The sequence below is a fragment of the Mustela erminea genome, chromosome 5 (genome assembly GCF_009829155.1).
Source record: "Mustela erminea isolate mMusErm1 chromosome 5, mMusErm1.Pri, whole genome shotgun sequence".
In the NCBI taxonomy this organism is placed as follows: Eukaryota; Metazoa; Chordata; class Mammalia; order Carnivora; family Mustelidae; genus Mustela; species Mustela erminea.
Window position 1 is genome coordinate 38,943,498 of NC_045618.1, and position 24,080 is coordinate 38,967,577.

The 24,080-nt window shown below is 36.0% G+C and overlaps 1 protein-coding gene across 5 annotated transcripts in view; it reads left to right on the forward strand.

The window, feature by feature from the left end:
* TCF12 (transcription factor 12) overlaps nucleotides 1-24,080 on the forward strand; it is a 385,779-nt gene that overhangs the window by 182,836 nt on the left and 178,863 nt on the right. For all 5 annotated transcript variants that reach the window (XM_032341444.1, XM_032341446.1, XM_032341445.1 and 2 more), the window contains one exon: nucleotides 20,948-21,050. In XM_032341444.1, the coding sequence (XP_032197335.1) occupies nucleotides 20,948-21,050 (103 nt within the window). The remainder of the gene's footprint in view (nucleotides 1-20,947; nucleotides 21,051-24,080) is intronic.

Sequence of the window (24,080 nt, forward strand, 5' to 3'; positions counted from 1 at the left end):
CTATTTTTACTTTTAATTATGTGTATTAACCAGACGTATTCTAGTAAAGTAATGCCATTTAAACTTGCCTTGTCAATTTTATTTAATTGGATAAATAGAGCACACACACACACACACACACACCCCAGAATAGAGTTTTCCTCTGATAATGGATCAGATATCTATTTATGTTATTTACTAGATAAAAGTTGTTGGTGTTTTTTAATATTGTAGTGTAGTTAAGAATACTATCTTTGTACAGTAGAATAGCTATGGAGTGAGATGCTTACTCCAGGGTGCATGGTTTTTTGGTTGAGTAGAAGAAGGATGGAACCATTTTATTACATTAATTTTATTCTTGAATTCACTTAATTTGGTTATTTAAATACATGTATGATGTGAGTGAACTAAGATGTCTGGAAACATGAATAAACCATAAGAGTTCAGCTTTTAGTGATTTTAAAAAGTCGATTTGTCCATATGGAAATCTAGAATGTGTCCCTCAAACTGGTAAATGAGTACTCCCCCACAGGTCATTCCTCAGCAATATGTTAGAGTTGCTTGGAGGCCTTCCTGATTAGGCAACTGATGGAGGAGATAGCTCTACATATTGATAAGCTGCCAAACATGCAAGAATGAGGGATGGATTTTTTGTTATAAAAGGGCCATGAAAATGGGAGGGGTAATGTATTTAGAGTTTAATTTTTTTCATATTCTTAACTATAAAGGCTAATCTGAAAGTTTATTTAAATACATCTTTGAAATATTAACATATTGATGGAGATCTGATTCTGAAGCTGCAGATATGGTCATTTACAAATATAATTTTTCAAAGTACTTAAACTAAAAAAATTAGAAGCCTTCTCAAAAATATTTTGAATGCGAGGGGAGGAGTCAAGATGGCGGAGAAGTAGCAGGCTGAGACTACTTCAGCTAGCAGGAGATCAGCTAGATAGCTTATTTAAAGATTGCAAACACCTACAAATCTGTCGGCAGATCGAAGAGAAGAAGAACAGCAATTCTAGAAACAGAAAAACAACCACTTTCTGAAAGTTAGAACTGGCGGAGTAGTGAATCCAAAGCATCTGGAAGATAGACGGGGGGCGGGGGGGGGGGCTCCCGGCAAACAGCGGAGCAAGGGAGCACAAAATCAGGACTTTTAAAAGTCTGTTCTGCTGAGGGACATCGCTCCAGAGGCTAAACCGGGGTGAAGCCCACGCGGGGTCAGCATGGCCTCAGGTCCGCAGGGTCACAGAAGATCGGGGGTGTCTGAGTGTCGCAGAGCTTACAGATATTAAAACGGGGAAGCCGGCTACAGAGACAGAGCCAACAGTGAGCTCACAGCTTGGGGATACCTTGAACTGGTCGCAGGCTTGGTGAGCTCGGAGCACGGCCGGAGGTCAGGCAGACGGGAGTAACTGGGCGCTGTTCTCTGAGGGCGCACTGAGGAGTGGGGCCCTGGGCTCTCGGCTCCTCCGGCCGGAGACCAGGAGGCCGCCATTTGTATTCCTGTCCTCTGGAACTCTACGGAAAGCACTCAGGGAACGAAAGCTCCTGAAAGAAAACCCGAGCGGATTACTCAGCCCGGCCCCTGGTAAGGGCGGTGTAATTCCGCCTGGGGCAAAGACACTTGAGAATCACTACACCAGGCCCCTCCCCCAGAAGATCACCAAGAAATCCAGCCAAGACCAAGTTCGCCTACCAAGGAGTGCACTTTCAATACCAAGTTGAGCAGCAGAATTCCAGAGGAGGAGAAAGCAAAGCACGGAACTCATGGCTTTCTCCCTCTGATTCTTTAGTCTTGCAGTTAATTTAATTTTTTTTCTTTTTCATTTTTTTTTCTCTTCTTCTGCTAAAATTTTTTTAACTTTTACCCTTTTTTTTAACGTTTTTTAACTAGTTTATCTAATATATATATATTTTCTTTTTTATATACTTTATTCATTTTCTTTTTTTAATTCTTTTGTTTCTTTCCTTTTTTTTTTTCTTTCTTTCTTTCTTTCTGAACCTCTTTTTATCCCCTTTCTCCCCCTAACAATTTGGGATCTCTTCTGATTTGGTTAAAGCATATTTTCCTGGGGTTGTTGCCACCCTTTTAGTATTTTACTTGCTCCCTCATATACTCTTATCTGGACAAAATGACAAAGTGGAAAAATTCACCACAAAAAAAAGAACAAGAGGCAGTACCTAAGGCTAGGGACCTAATCAGTACAGACATTGGTAGTATGTCAGATCTAGAGTTTAGAATGACAATTCTCAAGGTTCTAGCCGGGCTGAAAAAGGCATGGAAGATATTAGAGAAACCCTCTCAGGAGATATAAAAGCCCTTTCTGGAGAAATAAAAGAACTAAAATCTAACCAAGTTGAAATCAAAAAAGCTATTAATGAGGTGCAAATCAAAAATGGAGGCTCTCACTGCTAGGATAAATGAGGCAGAAGAAAGAATTAGCAATATAGAATACCACATGACAGACAATAAAGAAGCTGAGCAAAAGAGGGACAAACAGCTACTGGACCACGAAGGGAGAATTTGAGAGATAAGTGACACCATAAGACGAAACAACATTAGAATAATTGGGATTCCAGAAGAAGAAGAAAGAGAGAGGGGAGTAGAAGGTATACTGGAGAGAATTACTGGGGAGAATTTCCCCAATATGGCAAAGGGGAACGAGCATCAAAATTCAGGAGGTGCAGAGAATGCCCCTCAAAATCAGTAAGAATAGGCCCACACCCCGTCACCTAATAGTAAAATTTACAAGTCTTAGTGACAAAGAGAAAATCCTGAAAGCAGCCCGGGAAAGAATTCTGTAACATACAATGGTAAAAATATTAGATTGGCAGCAGACTTATCCACAGAGACCTGGCAGGCCAGAAAGAGCTGGCATGATATACTCAGAGCACTAAATGAGAAAAACGTGCAGCCAAGAATACTATATCCACCTAGGGTATCATTGAAAATAGAAGGAGAGATTAAAAGCTTCCAGGACAAACAAACACTGAAAGAATTTGCAAACACCAAACCAGCTCTACAGGAAATATTGAAAGGGGTCCTCTAAGCAAAGAGAGAGCCTACAAGTGGTAGATCAGAAAGGAACAGAGAAAATATACCGCCACAGTCACCTTACAGGCAATACAGAGGCACTAAATTCATATCTCTCAATAGTTACCCTGAATGTTAATGGGCTAAATGCCCCTGTCAAAAGACACAGGGTATCAGAATGGATAAAAAAAACAAAACCCATCTATATGTAGCCTACAAGAAACTCATTTTAAGCCCTAAGAACACCTCCAGATTTAAAGTGAAGGGGTGGAAAAGAATTTACCATGCTAATGGACATCAGAAGGAAGCAGGAGTGGCAATCCTTATATCAGATCAATTAGATTTTAAGCCAAAGACTATAATAAGAGATGAGGAACGACACTATATCATACTCAAAGGATCTGTCCAACAAGAAGATCTAAAAATTTTAAATGTCTATGCCCCCAACGTGGGAGCAGCCAACTATATAAACCAATTAATAAGAAAATCAAAGAAACACATCAACCATAACACAATAATAGTAGGAGACTTTAACACTCCCCTCACTGAAATGGACAGATCATCCAAGCAAAAGATCAACAAGGAAATAAAGACCTTAAACGACACACTGGACCAGATGGACATCACAGATATATTCAGAACATTTCATCCCAAAGCAACAGAATACAAATTCTTCTCTAGTGCACATGGAACATTCTCCAGAATAGATCACATCCTCGGTCTTAAATCAGGACTCAACCAGTATCAAAAGATTGGGATCATTCCCTGCATATTTTCAGACCACAATGCTCTGAAGCTAGAACTCAACCACAAGAGGAAGTTTGGAAAGAACCCAAATACATGGACATTAAACAGCATCCTTCTAAAGAATGAATGGGTCACCAGGAAATTAAAGAAGAATTGAAAAGATCATGGAAACAAATGATAATGAAAACACAACGGTTCAAAATCTGTGGGACACAACAAAGGCAGTCCCGAGAGGAAAATATATATTTTCTCAAGATATATATTTCCTGAGAGGAAAATATGTATTTTCTTAAGCCTTTCTCAAGAAACAAGAAAGGTCTCAGGTACACAACCTAACCCTACACCTAAAGGAGCTGGAGAAAGAACAAGAAAGAAACCCTAAACCCAGCAGGAGAAGAGAAATCATAAAGATCAGAGCAGAGATCAATGAAATAGAAACCAAAAAAACAATAGAACAAATCAACGAAACTAGGAGTTGGTTCTTTGAAAGAATTAATAAGATTGATAAACCCCTGGCCAGATTTATCAAAAAGAAAAGAGAAAGGACCCAAATAAATAAAATCATGAATGAAAGAGGAGAGATCACAACTAACACCAAAGAAATACAAACAATTATAAGAACATACTATGAGCAACTCTACGCCAACAAATTTGACAATCTGGAAGAAATGGATGCATTCCTAGAGACATATAAACTACCACAACTGAACCAGGAAGAAATAGAAAGCCTGAACAGACCCATAACCAGTAAGGAGACTGAAACAGTCATCAAAAATCTCCAAACAAACAAAAGCCCAGGGCCAGACGGCTTCCCAGGGGAATTCTACCAAATATTTAAAGAAGAACTAATTCCTATTCTCCTGAAACTTTTCCAAAAAATAGAAATGGAAGGAAAACTTCCATACTCATTTTATGAGGCCAGTATCACCTTGATCCCAAACCAGACAAGGATTCCATCAAAAAAGAGAGCTATAGACCAATATCCTTGATGAACACAGATGCAAAAATTCTCACCAAAATACTAGCCAATAGGATTCAACAGTACATTAAAAGGATTATTCACCACGACCAAGTGGGATTTATTCCTGGGCTGCAAGGTTGGTTCAACATCTGCAAATCAGTCCATGTGATACAACACAGCAATAAAAGAAAGACCAAGAACCATATGATACTCTCAATAGATGCTGAAAAAGCATTTGACAAAGTACAGCATCCCTTCCTGATCAAAACTCTTCCAAGTGTAGGGATAGAGGGCACATACCTCAGTATCATCAAAGCCATTTATGAAAACCTACCGCAAATATCATTCTCAATGGAGAAAACCTGAAAGCTTTTCCGCTAAGGTCAGGAACATGGCAGGGATGTTCATTATCACCACTGCTATTCAACATAGTACTAGAAGTCCTAGCCTCAGCAATCAGACAACAAAAGGAAATTAAAGGCATCCAAATCAGCAAAGAAGAAGTCAAATTATCACTCTTCGCAGATGATATGATACTATATGTGGAAAACCCAAAAGACTCCACTCCAAAACTGCTAGAACTTGTACAGGAATTCAGTAAAGTGTCAGGATCTAAAATCAATGCACAGAAATCAGTTGCATTTCTCTACACCAGCAACAAGACAGAAGAAAGAGAAATTAAGGAGTCCGTCCCTTTTAAAATTGCACCCAAAATCATAAGATACCTAGGAATAAACCTAACCAAAGAGGCAAAGAATCTATACTCAGAAAACTATAAAGTACTCATGAAAGAAATTGAGGAAGACACAAAGAAATGGAAAAATGTTCCATGTTCCTGGATTGGAAGAATAAATATTGTGAAAATGTCTATGCTACCTAAAGCAATCTACACATTTAATGCAATTCCTTTCAAAGTACCATCCATCTTTTTCAAAGAAATGGAACAAATAATTTTAAAATTTTTATGGAACCAGAAAAGACCTCGAATAGCCACAGGAATATTGAAAAAGAAAGCCAAAGTTGGTGGCATCACAATTCCGGACTTCAAGCTCTATTACAAAGCTGTCATCATCAAGACAACATGGTACCGGCACAAAAACAGACACATAGATCAATGGAACAGAATAGAAAGCCCAGAAATAGACCCTCCATTCTATGGTCAACTAATCTTCGACAAAGCAGGAAAGAATGTCCAATGGAAAAAAGACAGCCCCTTCAATAAATGGCGTTGGGAAAATTGGACAGCCACATGCAGAAAAATGAAATTGGACCATTTCCTTACACCACACACGAAAATAGACTCAAAATGGATGAAGGACCTCAATGTGCGAAAGGAATCCATCAAAATCCTTGAGAACACAGGCAGCAACCTCTTCGACCTCAGCCGCAGCAACATCTTCCTAGGAACATCGCCAAAGGCAAGGGAAGCAAGGGCAAAAATGAACTATTGGGATTTCATCAAGATCAGAAGCTTTTGCACAGCAAAGGAAACAGTTAACAAAACCAAAAGACAGCTGACAGAATGGGAGAAGATATTTGCAAACGACATATTAGATAAAGGACTAGTGTCCAAAATCTATAAAGAACTTAGCAAACTCAACACCCAAAGAACAAATAATCCAATCAAGAAATGGGTAGAGGACATGAACAGACATTTCTGCAAAGAAGACATACAGACACATGAAAAAGTGCTCCATATCACTCAGCATCAGGGAAATACAAATCAAAACCACAATGAGATATCACCTCACATCAGTCAGAATGGCTAAAAATAACAAGTCAGGAAACGACAGATGCTGGCAAGGATGTGGAGAATGGGGAACGCTCCTAAACTCTTGGTGGGAATGCAAGCTGGTGCCGCCACTCTGGAAAACAGCATGGAGGTTCCTCAAAATGTTGAAAATAGAACTGCCCTATGACCCAGCAATTGCACTATTGGGTATTTACCCTAAAGATATAAACGTAGTGATCCGAAGGGGCATGTGCACCCGAAATGTTTATAGCAGCAATGTCCACAATAGCCAAACTATGGAAAGAACCTAGATGTCCATCAACAGATGAATGGATCAAGAAGATGTGGTATATATACACAATGGAATACTATGCAGCCATCAAAAGAAATGAAATCTTGCCATTTGCGATAACATGGATGGAACTAGAGTGTATCATGCTTAGCGGAATAAGTCAAGTGGAGAAAGACAACTATCATATGATCTCCCTGATATAAGGAAGTGGTGATGCAACATGGGGGCTTAAGGGTGTAGGAGAAGAATAAATGAAGGAAGATGGGATTGGGAGGGAGACAAACCGTAAGTTACTCTTAATCTTACAAAACAAACTGAGGGTTGCTGGGGGGAGGTGGGTTGGGAGAAGGGGGGTGGGATTATGGACATTGGGGAGGGTATGTGCTTTGGTGAGTGCTGTGAAGTGTGTGAACCTCATGATTCACAGACCTGTACCCCTGGGGATAAAAATATATTATATGTTTATAAAAAACTAAAAATTAAAAAAAATTTTGAATGTTTTGTCAAATTTAAAAATTCTTAATGTACAAAATGCAAGAAGAACTTGAACTCTTTGACCGACCTACTCATTTAATATAGAAGCTTGAGCTAAGAGGACCATGTTTAGTTTTCAGAAGCCCATTTATCCTTAAAAAGTCATCTCTAAAAGTTAGGGTTTTTGTATCAGATACGTCCGCACGGAGTCTTTGTACCTACTTTTCTTACCTGATGATGAAGCTTTTCTATTTTTCAAAGGAATTTCTAAAAAAAGAAAAAAAGGAAGTCCTAACTTTTCAGCAGCTGAGAACTCTCCAAGAGAAACTATATATCTGCAATCAGGGGCACTATCTTCCTTTGGTATTAGGTAGAAGTAAAGTTTTCTTTCTTTGTTTGAATATCTATATGGCACCTGTGGTCCTTTAGCCTGGTGACTACCAGGGTTTCCAGACATCTAGGAGCTGAAGAAGGGATAGTGGGTCTTTCTCTTGTCTGGTTAGCTTCAGTGCTGCAAAAACAAGTCACCAATTTCTGAAGGAAAATTAGGTGTTTCCTTTGACTCTGTTTCTCAGGGTAGGCCTCAGATTGAAGTTGTATTTAAGGCTCTGACCCTAAAGATTCTTAAAAAAATTTTTTTTTTTTTAATTTTCAATGTCATTCAGATGTTCACTTTAGTTTATTCGGATAGAGTTACATAGTCTTTCTCTAGACTTTCCTGTCCATTTTGTTGTAATAAATATTTATTATTATTTATAGTTGCCATGTCATTTTTATAAACCCCATCTTACATGGGGCACTCAACTACTAGTCCTAATGGTGTATGAATTTCCTTTTAGGTTCTTTGGGGCCTCTGTTTGCAATTCTCTGCAGGACCTATCTCAGCATCACAGAAAGTTGCTGCAGTTTTGTTTTGTTTTGTTTTTCAAAGATTTATTTATTTATTTATTTGACAGAGAGAGAGAGAGAGAGAGAGATCACAAGTAGGCAGAGAGGCAGGCAGAGAGAGAGGAAGGGAAGCAGGCTCCCTGCTGAGCAGAGAGCCCGATGTGGGATTTGATCCCAGGACCCTGAGATCATGACCTGAGCCAAAGGCAGCGGCCCAACCCACTGAGCCACCCAGTTGCCCTGGTTGCTGCAGTTTATCCCCATCTTGGGCAAGGGGAATATTCCGCAGGAGGAATGAATGAATATACTTGATTATCTACTTACCATAGGAAAATTTTCCATTTCCCATTTTGTTTGCTTTTTTCCCACCAGAATCCACAGGTTCAGAAAATTCTCAAAAGCTCTTATAACTACCTCCACTATTTCCAATACCTCTTGACAAATTGGGTGGTTTAAAAAATTTTTTTTTAATTGTTTTACTGTTGTTGCATTTTCCTGGCTTAATTTCTTTTCACCTGTGAATTACTATTTCAACAATTAGACTCTTCCTTTTGTGTCACTAACCTGTCATTGAGACTTTTAATTCACAATAATTCTAGGGAGGAACAGTTATTACTAGAGAGGCAACATTCCATGGTGGGCTCTGGAATTAAATTGCTTGGGTTCAGACTCATCCTGCTACTTGCTATTGAATATCATGTGAATTATGTAAATTCTCTGTGCTCATTTTCTTATCTAGGTAATGGGAATAACAGTTCATGGGTTGTGAGGATTTGTGATGTTGTAAGATTTAAGTGAGTAGAACCCTTAACTCCTATTCTTGCAAATAGCATCAAACGGATGCCGATGCTATTATTGTTGGCACAGTAAACCTTAAATTATATAGATCAAGTGAAGACTTCATGTGTATTCCTAAAAGGAATCCCTGATCTTTCATCTATGGCTTATTTACTTTTATTTTCAGGGCACTAAATCCAGGCCACAGATTTACCACCCATATGAGCCCGTTATCAAAGGAAGATTATTCTTTTAATTTGGGCTTACCCTTAAAGATGAGTGGCTTTCTTCATAGGAGCAGGAAGAGGCAGTTTAAATGGCTGAATCCTGGTCAGTATCACGGTGGCTGACAAGGGAATCCAAAAGTATTGTCCTCTAGATATTACCAGGATACACATTACTGTTTTAGATCATGAACTGTGAGCTGTTATGCCTGTAGGGTCAGGATCTGACAATTAGCACAGTCATCACTGTTGTTTTAACACTGAACTGTTGTATTAACACTGAACGTCAAGACCAGGTAACAAACTGAAACTATTACTGTATTTCTGTCAAATTTTGCTTGCTCAACACCTGGAGTAATGGACGCAGTTTTATTTATAGAACATTAATGTAAACTAAGGGGCTTAGAGAAGATGAACTCATTTAACAAATGTGGTCTTGAATATTTATTATGACAAAAGATGAGCTTTTAATCCAGGTTGGTCTCTTTTGGATAAGAAAAGAACTACATAAGGGTTAAGTGAATTGATAAGGAAATGTACTCTTGATTGCTTTGTTTTTTACCATCTGGAAAATGCATCACAAGTTACATAAAACTTGTAAGTGGGCTTTAGAAGCTTTCTCTCATAAGTTGGGGCTCTCTGTATAGCTCAGAAACTTTCTGAATTTAGTATGAAATATTAGACTTTTTTTCCTAAATGATAGTGTATTTCTGTTCTACAGAACAGTTCGGCAATATCTAGTAACTTTGAAGGTATGCATACTCTATAACCTAGGAATTCCACTCCTAGAGAAAATTTCACATAAATTGTCTTGTATATGCAAAGAGACATACTACTGAAGTGTTCATAGCAGTCTTATTTGTAATGGAGAAAATTGGGAAGCAAGCTAAATGTCATTGAAAGGGGAATGGATAGATAAATTGTGGTATGTTTATAAATAGAATATTATATAGTAGTGACATGTATATACCAGTGCTACACATTTTCAACATGTGTTAGTCTTACATATTGAATGTTAAGTGAGTAAAGAAAAAGGGATTCTATTTAGACAACATTTTGAAACATGCTAAATGGTGCTATATGTTAGGGAATGTGCATATGTAATAGAAGTGTTAAGTAATACATGAAAGCAATAAAAAGACAAACTTAGGATATTGTTTACTTCAGAGGGGAATTCGAGAGAATTCCATAGGGGTTGAGCTGTATTGGTAATGTTTTATTTGTTGAGTGGTGGATATGTAGCTATTTATTACATCCATTTTTATGTATGTAAACTAGTTTAGAAACATTTAAAAATTGGGGAGAAAATGTCAAAATGTTACTGATTTTGCATTTTATTTGAGGTAAAATGGGACTCTCTTTTTTTTCCTTACTTAGTGGATGCTCTTTCTGTATAGTTACTTACCCATTTTCTACAATGAAAATTTGGTTCTTTAATCATGTTAGAGGAAAAACTAAAAAACTTATCTTTTTTTGAAAGCAGTAAATGGTTTTCATAGAAATTTTAGAAAATGTAGACAAGTATAATTTAAAACTCATAATACTTAACAGTTTCTAGTCTTTTTCTTGTAAATTGTATAGAGCTTAAATATTCTATTTACTAATTGACTTTTGTTTTTATTTTTCTCACCTAATACAAAATAAACATTATTCAACAGAATTTAACACATGGAACTGGTGTTTTAAAATTATTTAAAAATATGTTATAAAAAAAATGAAAATATGTTATTGTACTGAATGCAAAAACATTGTTTTGCTTATTGGTACGTAATCGTTCTTCTCACAATTAGTTATCGCTTCTTAATGCAAGAATTACTGTGGCAATGTTAATTGTTCCTGGATTTGATGTATTTGAATTGATCTCACAAATAGCAAATATTTAAATTTTTTAAAAAGATTATATTTATTTGAGAGAGAGATTCGTGAGCAGGGGGAGGGGTGGAGAGAGAAGCAGGCTCCCTGCTGAGCAGGGAGCCCAATGCAGGACTCCATCCCAGGACCCTGGACCATGACCTGAGCTGAAGGCAGATGCTTAATCCACTGAGCTACCCCTGGACCCCAAATATTTAAAAATATTTATTGAACAGTTATTTTATGCTTCATCTTAATCTGTTGACATACAATAGTAGAAGATAAAAGCTTTAAAATATGTAAGAGTCAGACATTTACTGCCTGAGCCATCCAGGTGCCCCACGTTTGTAATTTTTTAATAAAACTTTTATAGGGGCTCCCAAGCATCTGCCTTTGACTCAGGTCCTGATCCCAGGGTTCTGGGATTGAGCCCCACATCAGCTCCTCAGTGGGGAGTCTGCTTCTCCTTCTGCATCCCCCTTCCTGCTTGTGCTCTCTCTCTCTCAAATAAATAAATAAAATCTTTTAAAAAGAGACCTTTTATAGGTGTAAACTCAGGATGTTAAATTAAGAATAAACTAAGTTAACAGGTGTCTTAAAAATTTTATACATTTGCACAATATTTTATAATATAATTTTTTAAGGTAGAGAATTTTCTAATTGAGTTTACTTTTTATTGTTTTTCAAATTTTTGCCCTAAATGGAGCATCTGTTTCTGAACTGGAAATAAGTTAGACTCTGTAAGTTTTGCTAGTTAATGAGAAGCAGCCAAAATCTAAAGATTAGAAACCATCAACAGAATAGTATGCTTCTTGTCTGGAGCTACTATCTGTAGTTTTGGCGAGAACCACGTAGTAGGTGGAGCTAAAACTAAAAGAAGAAAAAAAAAAAAGGAACCTCCTCTATGTAATATTTCCTGTATTCTTAGAAACATCAATCCTTGTGGTGCTGCTTATTTATAATATCATAAACTAATATAACAGCATTATTCTTAATTTACATTTTGCCCTTGAATTTTATATATGAAATAGTTACAGTATAGATGTGTTAATATTTTTAATGAACTAATTATGTTACATCCTTTTATACTCGTAGTATAAAAATGTTCTTCACTTTTTATGTTTCATGTATTAATGGATTTATGATTTTGATATAGTCATTCCTGAAGAGTTAACTTTCAAAATCTGTAAGAAGGATGGTAATTGAGAATTTAGAATCGAAAAACCTAAAAGATGGAGACCTACAATATGGGAAAAAAATTAGTCAGAATTAAATCTCTTAAAAGCACCAAAAAGAGATTTGCTCGTCTTTATTGAACTTAATATCAAGGAAATTTACAAGGACTTTAGGAGCAAGACTTACTTTATTTTTTTTTAATATTTTTTATTTATTTATTTGACAGAGATCACAAGTAGGCAGAGAGGCAGGCAGAGAAAGAGGGGGAAGCAGACTCCTGCTGAGCAGAGAACCTGATGTGGGGCTTGATCCCAGACCCCTGGGATTACGTCCTGAGCGGAAGGTAGAGGCTTTAACCCACTGAGCCACCCAGGCGCCCCAAGACTTACTTTATATATATGATACTGGTACAGAATAAGAGGGAAGCTTCTTATTAGAAGTTAATGATCAGAGTTTGAGTCCATCTGTTTTGTCATCTTGGTTACCCTACACTTTAGTTTTTTAATACGTAAAATGAGAATTTTGGCTATATTTGCCTCATAGTGTTAGTTTTAGAATCCCCTGTGAATTTATTATGAGGTGTATGGCATTTTTATTAATTTCAGTGAGCCCAGTCCCTCACTTCCAGATCTTTAGCAAAACACTCAGCTTAACTAATGTCTCCTCATCTGTATGGTAGATAAAATGAGTGTGAACTATATGGTTTGTTAGGGCTCTAAAATCTTACATACCATCTGGATTCAGTAATATATTTTTTACTTTTCCCATTTCAATAAACTTTTTCCTGTTATGCCTAGAGATGTTTTGATTTCTCCGTATAGAGAAGGAACTTTGAACAGATGAAATACAGAAACCTTTCTGCTTGTAAACTTTCAAACATGACAAAGCATTAGGCTAGAGCAAGAAAGCATCAAATCTGTTTCTAACAGATGACATTAGCAATTACTTGGATACATTTGTGAATATGAGTGGGCTCACTTAGAACTGAACCCATATGTACTTTTTTTAGATGATCCTCTGGGATCTCACATTCCAAAGTAATTTAAGTCCTTGTACTAAGCAGTCCTTCATGTATCCATCATAGTTTTGGAGAATCCTTTCACCTCTCAAAGAGTTTGATTCTCCCTCCCCTCACACACAAGACAATTCAAGACTTGCTGTTCAGTCTGGTGTTACAGTAATTGTATGGAACCACTTCCTACCCTTCATCAATAAAAAGTTACCTGGAGGGGTGCTTTGCTGACTCAGTAGGAAGAGCATGTGATTCTTGATCTCAGGGTCAGGGTTTGAGTTGGGAGTAGAGAATATAAAAGAAAGAATAATAATAATAATAAAAACTTATAAAAGTTATCTGGAAGGGTTATTCATCCTCAAGAAAAACTTAAACACATGGGGTACCTGGGAGGCTCGTTGATTAAATGTCTAACTCTTGATTTTGGCTCAGTTTGTGATCTCAAGATCATGAGCTCAAGTCCTGTGTCAGGCTCTGTGCTGGACGTGGGACCTGCTTAGGATTCTCTCTCTCCTTCTGCCCCCAACCCTCACACTTTCCTCTCTCTTTCTTAAAATAAATAGAAAAAAGAAAAACTTACCTAATGACATGCAAAATTCTCTGCTGGTCTCTTTTGGAATCGTAAAGAGGAATAAAACATTTTTTCCCTTTAGGAATTTATGAATCTGGATGACAAAATCTATTTGTCTGTCAAGAAAATTTATTAAATATTAGCATCTGACCAGTTAAAGGATAACAGAACCTTCACATAATGAATATTAAGTAGCTTTTCCAAATGTAGGCCTGATTAACAGTGTTAGTTTTTCACTCATTCATTAAATTAACAAATTTTATTTTTAATACTGTGTACCCATTAATGTGCTTGTCACTAGTGTAGAGTAACATGATAAAGACACAGTCCCTGGTTTCAGATAACAGACTACTGTGATCGAGTCAACTCACTTCTCTTTTTCATGGGTATTTTTAACTGAGAGATAATCACATTCAAGGATTAGCTTAAAAAAATACGACATTCCTTATCTAGACATTTATTTTGGTAATTTATCATAGGGGTAAATAAAGAAATACAATAGGTCACTTGTTTTCTTTTAAATTTCATTTGTTTTATTTCTGCATGGTTTTATTTCCATTTTACTTCTCTTTGAGATGTAACCACCCATTTGTACCCAGGTCTGGTCCAAAGCTTTCTGATGGCTTATGGCTTTTAGCTGATTCTACTGGCTTTGACCAGGTAGAAGCTAGAGGATTTCGATAGCTGGTGTGAAATCTTGTGGCTCTTTGAATACCAAAATTCTGTGATTTCTTAATTCAATCCAGTTAAATAAACTGGTACTTCATCAGCCTTCTTTCTGCTACTTACTGGGTGTTCTGTAGAAAAGCTCATTTAACCTTTATACTATATACACCCCCTGCAGCATTATAAAGATTTAGCAGCTGAAATCTCCAATCTGTCATTTATTGAGCAACTGCTATATATGTGCCAGCCATTGTTCTGAGGATATAATCATCAAAAAAACCAGACACAGTCCCTGCATTCTCAAAATCTGTTTGACGTAATGACTTCTAAGTGAAATGATAAAAATGATGATGAGCTTTTATTGTGTCCTTACTATGTGCCAAGCACTTTTCCATTTGCTACAATATATTAATTCATTACTCCTTACAACAACTTGTGAGATGAAGGTAGTATTTATTATTATTCTGATTTTATAGATCATGAAACTGAGGCAAGAAAGATTACTTTGCCCCAAGTCACACAGCTAGCATGTGTGGATGAAAAGATGGAGTTCACATCTGCCAGTCTGGCTCCAAAACTTCCACATTTATCCACTACACAGTACGGTGCAATTATAACAGATAATTATGGTATAATTTAAATGGATAATTAAATAGGTAATTTCAGTAAGTGTGAGCAGTGATATAATGGAAATTCTTGCTGTTGTGGGAGCCTAGAATGAATTCACCCAATTTGGTCTTATTAGGGTCTGGGAAAGAGGGGAAGCTTTTCTGAGAAAGTAAATATTGAAATAGACTTTTCCCACCCTGCCCTTTTAAACTATTGAAAAAAAATTGGAAAGAATATTTAAAAATAGGATTAAACACTAGTTTTCATACAAAGAAATAACAAAATAGGTTAGAAAAACCAGGAATCTGTTCTCAACCTGGGGAGGTACTCCAGTGATTTACACTTTATTTATTGGTTGGGTGAAATAAATTTTTTAAATGAGCTATTTACAAAATTATCTAGTGGTAAAAAGTTCTTATATTTTTGAGGAGACAAATAAGAATAGAGTATTATTATGTAAATAATAGGTGCTTTTGTTTTGTTTTGTTTTGTTGTTTTGTTGTTTTGTTGTTTGTGGTAGGAGAAAATATTTGACTTACGTGCCGTTTAAATTAGTTTAAAAATGGTAGCAGATTTGATTGATTACTTTAGGTCTACTGTCACATTGGAGCAGGTATTACCATTTCTGAATTCTATACCATGAAAAGAGCATAGAAAAGAGTACTAAATGCATTTTTTATAGAACATGTTCCACAATATAAAGGTTTGGTAGGGTGTTATGCATTCAGATGAGGCTGTTTAGGATTTGCAAATTAAATTGCAATTTAGATAGATTCTTAAGTATGAAGTTGAACGGTTTTTGTAACCTGTGTAATGACTGATTTTGTCAGTTATTGATATTTTGAGTTCTTTCCATTTTTTTTTAAAGATTCATCATTTTGGAGAGAGAGAGCATGCGAGCACAGGGTGGGGGCACAGAGGAAGAAGAGAGAGAGAATCTCATAAAATGAGTTTGGAAGTTTTCCTTCCATTTCTATTTTTTGGAAAAGTTTCAGGAGAATAGGAATTAGTTCTTCTTTAAATGTTTGGTAGAATTCCCCCGGGAAGCCGTCTGGCCCTGTTTGTTTGGAGATTTTTGATGACTGTTTCAGTCTCCTTACTGGTTATGGGTCTGTTCAGGCTTTCTATTTCTTCCTGGTTCAGTTGTGGTAGTTTATATGTCTCTAGGAATGCATCCATTTCTTCCAGATTGTCAAATTTGTTGGCGTAGAGTTGCTCATAGTATGTTCTTATAATTGTTTGTATTTCTTTGGTGTTAGTTGTGATCTCTCCTCTTTCATTCATGATTTTATTTATTTGGGTCCTTTCTCTTTTCTTTTTGATAAGTCTGCCCAGGGGTTTATCAATCTTACTAATTCTTTCAAAGAACCAGCTCCTAGTTTCGTTGATTTGTTCTATTGTTTTTTTGGTTTCTATTTCATTGATTTCTGCTCTGATCTTTATGATTTCTCTTCTCCTGCTGGGTTTAGGGTTTCTTTCTTGTTCTTTCTCCAGCTCCTTTAGGTGAGAGAGAGAGAATCTCAGACAGACTCCCCGCTGGTCAGAGCCCAAGGCAGAGCTCAATTCCATGATCATGACCTGAGCCGAAATCAAAAGTTGGACACTTAACTAACTGAGCCACCCAGGTGCCCCCTCCATTTTTATCATAAAACGGGAACAGTAATTTTTTAGGGTGCATTTGGAAGTATTTTTGACTAAAAATATTATGACAAAAGCTGTATGATAGATGAATCTGGTAATATTACATATTCTTCATAATGTAGTGTTTATCATCTCATATACAAAAGTCTCATGGTTGTCATAGTAAATCCATTTTACAGAATTCAAGATCTGAATTAGGAGGTGTAGGGGATCAGGTTTGACCATTTTTATTAGCATAGTAATGCTCTATCAATTTAAAATACATACCATGGTTGTTCTGTATTTAATGATATTACTGGTTTATTTCCTTTTCATTCCAGAATTGAATATAGCATTCATTTGTCAATTCCATTGACTGATCTACTTGGGCTTCATCTTAACAATTTCTTGCTTTGTTTTTGTTCCTTTTGTTTTACTCTAACTCCTCTGTCAGGCCAGTCACCTTCCCCTTCTTTTCTCCACTCTTTAATATTCTGGCTGGCCCCTGTGTGATTCTGCTATCTTCCTTACTGTTCTGTTATCCCATACTGTATTATGTTATGGCAGTCTTCTCTTTTGCCATTTCTGCTTATGAGCATCCATCCTCATTGCCTTACTCTATGTGGTACTCAGGGAGTCTTCTGTTTAAACACCAGGTTAACTAACTTCTTCCATTAAAGCTCTATTTGACATCCCTTGTCTGCTTAAAACTAGATGGAGGAATATATACCTACATACATAAAAATAGTTTGTTATTCTAATTGCTTTAGATTTTTTGGTGAACTATGGGATTTCTCCCTAATTATTCTTACCTGGAAACTTCTGGCGTTTTAATGTGATTCTTTTTTTTTTTTTTTTTTAAGATTTTATTTATTTATTTGACAGACAGAGATTACAAGTAGGCAGAGAGGCAGGCAGAGAGAAGAGGAAGCAGGCTCCCTACTGAGCAGAGAGCCCAATGTGGGGCTCCATCCCAGGACCCTGGGATCATGACCTGAGCCAAAGGCAGAGGCTTTAATGTGGTTCTTATTTGAGGGAGTGATGGTACCTGGCTATTATGTTCCAAGCCTTGAATTTTTCCTGTCTATATGTGAAAGAAATCTTTATTTCCAGATTGTCTTGGTTCTTACTACTTGAAGTGTTGGCTGCGGACTGGTAGCATCACATCACCTTTGTGGTAGAAATGCAGAATCTCAGGCCCCACTCTTGACCCTGTGGCTCATAATCTGTATTGTACCATGATCTCTAGTCAGTTGATATGAATATTGAAGTTTGCAAAGCACTGTTCTATGTATCAGCCAGCCAGTTGACACATTATCATGCTGATAAAGACTGTACTTTTCTAGAACCAGTCTTACACATGTGACAAAGTGATCTTATTTAAATGTTTCTAAATAACATTGTAACTTTTCATCATGGTTCACAAAAAGTTCTGTTCTGGTGGATATCGCTACTACTGTGCAGAAGCAATGACAGGAATAATCTCGAAACAGTAGCCAGTTTGTCTTTGAAGTGAGTTTTGGTGTGTGCTAGATCCAAAACTATGACAGCCATTTATAAGCCTGTTTTCTTTGTTCTGTCCTCTAGCATCAGTTTGCATCTGTGGATGAAGATCTGTCTTTTTATTTTTGCTTCTTGGGCTGTGACTTTTCAAGAAAAATGTATGCATTAAGATGAACCTTTAAGATGCGCCTGGGTGGCTCAGTTGGTTAAACATCTGTCTTCAGCTCAGGTCATGATCCCCCCGGGGTCCTGGGATGGAGCCCCATGTCTTGCTCCCTGCTCAGTGGGGAGTCGGCTTCCCCTGCGCATTCTCTCTCTCAAATAAATAAAATCTTAAAAAAAAAGAAAAGATGAACCTTTCAGGTGTAGGGAAAAATAATCAAATTTCTAGTAAATTTTTAGTCTTACATGAGCAAAAATTAAGCTTTACTGAAATTTTATATGTTGGTTAATCATATATGTATACAATTTATGAATAAATAGGTAATAATGGCCCATATTCAAATCTTCCTTGTACGTGATTTAAAAAGTTTATAGACTACTTCTCTGTAGTACGGTATGACAGTCCCACATTTTCTGAGTAGACTGGGAAATAATCTTGTTGTAAATTCTGTACTATGTCCTACAGCCTGTGGATGTACATGAATAAGGGACAGTACTTATTTTGTATGGTTGATCATGAAATAATTTCTGTGTTCTCTGAGCACATATTAATGGGGGCTTAGAGATAAATATGCCCTATGTTAAACTTTATTACATGTGATCTGTGAAGTTAATATACTATGTGTGTATAATAATTTGGTGATATCTTAAAACTTAGATCTATTTGTATACTTCTGCTTTAGGAGATAGTTTAAAAAAAAACTAGAATGTTTTTATTTTTATGATCAGGAAAGAAAAAAACGTTCTTTTTGGTACTTCAAAAATGAAGAGTTCTGAGAGCACACAAAATTAATCTTTTATTATTCTTCTGCATTTAAATGAAGGTGAACAATGTGGCTCACCTACAAACACATTTCTGTTGGCCTTTTTCTGGAGTAATATCTTTGTGTAATGATGGTAAACAGTATTTCAGTGGGTGTTTTGTAGGTTTCAATGCCTTGTTTGGACTTAAATACCTAAAAGTGACAGTGGGAGGAAGTGGCAGAAAAATACCCAGATGTCTGTGAGATAGTGATATGTCACTTAGCACCTCAAGAGTGTTAAGTTTTAAATAACAGAAGTAAACTCCCAAGAACTGACCTTCGCTAGGAGCCATTCTGTTTTGTACAGCTTCTGCTGCATGTGGCCGTGACCGAGGAGACTCTCGTTGGGGTTACCAGAGGACACCCTTGTGGTCATAACCAAGTTGTAAATGTCACCAAGATTCTTCTTGAATGTCTATCACATGTGTATCAGTAATTCTCAAGTAGATAAAAATGAAACAAAGATTCATTTGGGAGTTAGCACTCCCAGAAGGTTAGTTTTAAAACAGAACAGCAGAAGGAGTTGTGACATGCATCCATAAGCAATTATAATGACTTGACAGTTATTTAGCCCTCAGTTCCTAGCCCTGTGGTTGAACTGACAGCATGCCGGCGAAGGTAGTGAGGACTGTTTCAGTCCCATTAATGTCTTCTTGAATGTTAGTCTGTGGTCGGGATAATGATAAATGTTCAGTGATTGATGATTTTATAGTCCCAGGGGATTCTGGGTGATCTCTGTTTTTTGTGAGCCAAGGCAGTTTGCTTCCCTGTTTGGGCCTCTAGGAAGTTTTTCTCATCTTTACTAAAATCATTTTAAGTTAGCAAAAGTGTAGATATCACCTGAGGTTTAACTAACCAGGATTGAAAGCCTTGTTTAAAAACAATATGATTCTGTGCTTAGTATGTGTTAAGAGTTAAAAACTATAACAGTTCTTAATCTACAGAGCTTTTGTAACATTTATTTGTAAACCTTAGTATCTTTTTTCCTCCTTTGTTTTCTTTTAAACATGTCTTAAGTTATAAAGAGAAACTTAGTAACATCTATTTTGAAATAATAACATTAACTTTAATATGTTCATGGTGTGTGCAATTTCATCTTAAAGACTCAAGAATTTAAATTAGCTGTTTTTGTTTTAAGATTATTTATTTATTTATTTATTTATTTGACAGAGAGGTCACAAGTAGACAGAGAGGTAGGCGGGGGGGGGGGGGAGCAGGCTCCCTGCCGAGCAGAGAGCCCAATGTGGGGCTCGATCACAGGACCCTGAGATCATGACCTGAGCCGAAGGCAGAGGCTTAACCCACTGAGCCACCCAGGTACCCCAAATCAGCTGCTTTTAACAAATGTTTTCCTTTTTACATGGGTCAGTTTTTCTAGTAGTCTGTCTTGTTATACTTGTATTGTTAAATATATGTTCGCTATTCAGGAAAAGATTCATTTCTACTATATTGATTATGGATTATTTTTAATATTTTAATTTAAACTTGTAATTACCTCGTAATAGGTAGGGTTTATAGACAGAGGAAGGAAGGTAGAAATAAATATTTTCCTAATTTATTACAACTTAAAATTATATTTTCTTAGTTTATCCTTTTTTTAAAAAAAATGATCTGTAGAACTTTTTTTGGCTATAACGAGTTCATAGGGCTAATTTTCTTTAAGATCATTAAGAAACTACTTTAAAACCTTAAAAGGAATAAAAGGAGCACTTCTGTTTAGTTTTTCAAGTAATGAACAAGGAACTTGGTTAGGAATGACCATTTGTAAGTCTGTATATTAATTAGATGAGTGTCATTATGCTCAATTAGCAGGGCTGCCAAATAATCTCTTTAATACTCTGGTCTTTTTTTTCCCTCTAGGGTTTTACAGACAGCCCTCATTACAGTGATCACTTGAATGACAGTCGATTAGGGGCCCATGAAGGCTTGTCCCCAACACCTTTCATGAACTCAAATCTGATGGGTAAGTTGGTAATTCTCTGCAAGTAGTCTTTATAAAGCCTCTTTGGTCAGAGACATTTTTTAGTCCTTTGTCCAAGAAATAAATGTAAGTATCTAGAAAAAAAATTCTTGTGTTTCTAGGGGCATCCAGGCTTTCCTTTTTCAGCTCAGTTTGAGGAACAAGCATTCTGAAATATCACTGGTACCAAAAAAAGGAAGCAGCATTGTTTATAAATTTGGCAGTGTCTTTGTGATATCAGGCATTTTATGTTTTCTGCTTTCTGGGCAAAGAAGCATTTTGAGACATTTGTAATTTACTACTTGTCTTAACAGTCGAATCTATATGTGGCAATTAAAAATATGATAAAGGATTGATTTTAAGCAGATTTTACTTACAATATTTCTTTTGACACTATTTGTTTAGAACTTAATAGAGCATTTAGAGGTTGGCAGCATTTGTTTTAAGCACTTGGGTTCGTATTGGGAATTTTGAAGTTGTGTTCTGCATTAATGAAGTTGTACTTTGAAGGATACTACCTACCACCTGAACCGGATTATTATATTTTGGCGAAACCTTTAGGTTAGCTTTTTTTTTTTATTTCTCTCTTCTCCCTGCAAAATACATATCACTCTTTCCCTCACCTCTTTCTTTCTCATGTGAAAGTTTATAGCTGTTCAAGCTGAAGTGATAAGCCCAAGCTTTTTTACCCCCCTAGTTTAGGTGCCCTTTTTTTTTTTTTTAAGCAACAGTTTTACCTTTTTGCAGAACCTGATTAAAAAGAACCTGTGTTTTATACCATTATTTTTCCTTCTTGCTTGTGCTGGGCCTGGGCATATTAGAAAGCTTTGTTTAATCTGTTTTACTTGTTGTCAGTGGCATCATGTAAATATGGAAATTTGTGTAATTGACATTGATTTCATTACTGTTTCTTAAGGACGTGACCTATATTATGGTCTTGGAATTGTCCTTTTAATACACAGCCATGCTAAACTAAGTGGATTATCCAAATCCAAAATCCTGGTGGTCTGCAATTTCTTTATAAATGGTTTTGCTTTGCACAGTCTTTGTTTAATTCCCTTATCCACTATAAAGTGTTGAAGAGACTGTCTGATATTCTAGTGTGGATTTTGCCTAAAGCAGTTACCACTTTTAAGCCAGAATCATTGAGTATGACATAAGAGTTAAAAATCTAATGAGCAATAAAACTTGTGTTTAAAATGACAGTTTGTTTTAACATAAATGCAAAAGAAAATCATATCATCCCAGATAAAAATCAAAATTAAATTGAGAACAAAATAATTATCCTTTTAAATTTTCTGTTGAACTTACTATCAAAGTAAAATAGATGTGACACTCCAAATAATTTCATTCTATAGTATATCTTTTCCCCAAGTAGCATTTAATTTATTGTAAATATGGTGGAGCAAACTCAGTCAGTTTTTTAAAATTTCAGATTGAACTAAGCTTTCTTAGTTGAGGCTATACTTCTTAAACATGAAAAATCAGAAATTGCCCTTTTTAAAATGTATGTGTTTATATTTATTCTTAGCTAACAGTTATGATTCTTAAGCCCAGTAGAATTGCATCATTAGCATAGCTTTGAGCCAAGGTGACTGTTAAAATTGTGGGGATAAGTGTGGGAATTAAATGAATTCTAAGAAGTATGCATGTCAGTCACTTGGTCTGAGCATCTGTTGGCTAAAAATATTTCTGTAATTCAGTTTGAGGTAACATTTTCTTAAAACAGCAGTTATGAGTGTGTGCCTGTTGGTTGCTTCAGTTTACAGATAATTATTAGAATACTTTTAATAGTCATGCATACCCTGTGTATTAAATCAGCATCTAAAATAAGTCTTAAAATATTATAAAAACTCAAATTTATAAATATATCAATCTCTTCACAATATAAGTAAAAAAAAAAAAACCTGCATTCATCTGAACTACAGTGTACAATTAATCAGGCGAAGCTACATTTTCATTTTAAGTCGTAATTATCAAGTCTTAAAAACGTTTATTTACCTATAAAGAAGGGGGAAATGAACCCTGAAAAGATTAGGCAGATATTTTCAAAAGGATTTCACTGGTCATTGGCAATACCTAATTTACTATATTTTTTCCCTTTTATTTTCAATAAAAATAATCAAATGAGGTATCTAGCAGTTTAGTGTAAGCACTTTGCATGACAGTAACTTGCTTTTGGAAGTTATTATCTCCTAAATTATAAAGTAGTTCCATACAACAACAGGCAATCCAACTTGATGTGAGTTGAAGGAAATGAACTGTTACATATCCAAATATGTGGGTTGATAGCGCTCGGTAGAATTACAGTGGATAGGTTACTTTTCTAGCTATTTGGTAATTTAAGCAAATTTCAGGCTAAAAACCTATGTTGTTAAAGCATGACTAAGATGTGCATAGCAGTATTAGAAGCATTTGGAACTGTATAGTTCCAAATCCTTCCTAATCATCCTAACAGGTAACACTTCACAGTGATGCCATGAATGAAGAATGCTCAAAAACAGTTAAAGCTAATAGGAAAGCAGTGACATATTTCATTATTGCTGTCAACATATAAAAATACCATTAAGGCTGGGGAAGAATCATATGCTAGGGGATGTTGTTATTTTTTGTATTATGTTCAACCATAAGCACATTTGCCTAAAGAAATCATGGATTATAAAGTGCTACTGTCTTTCGTGATGGAGCTCTCAAACACTTTAATGATTTTGCACATTGCAAAAATGAGAAATTTTGTCTAACAAGGATTGATAATGATTCAGTAATGAACAATTTGCCACAGAAACATGCATTTCTGTATTCATTTAGGTATTTTGAAGTATTTTACACAGGAAGTAAAGCTATTATTGTTCGATCACTTAGTGTTTCTTTTTAATGAATTCCAGAATTATCCCATTGATTTGTCAGTATGGGAAAAAGGGTTTTTCTTATGTTTCAAGTGAAATAAATACATCATTTTGGCACATCACTAAGTAATTAGCATCAAACAATTCTGTACTCTATTATAGGAAAGCTGCAAAGCTTTGACAATAG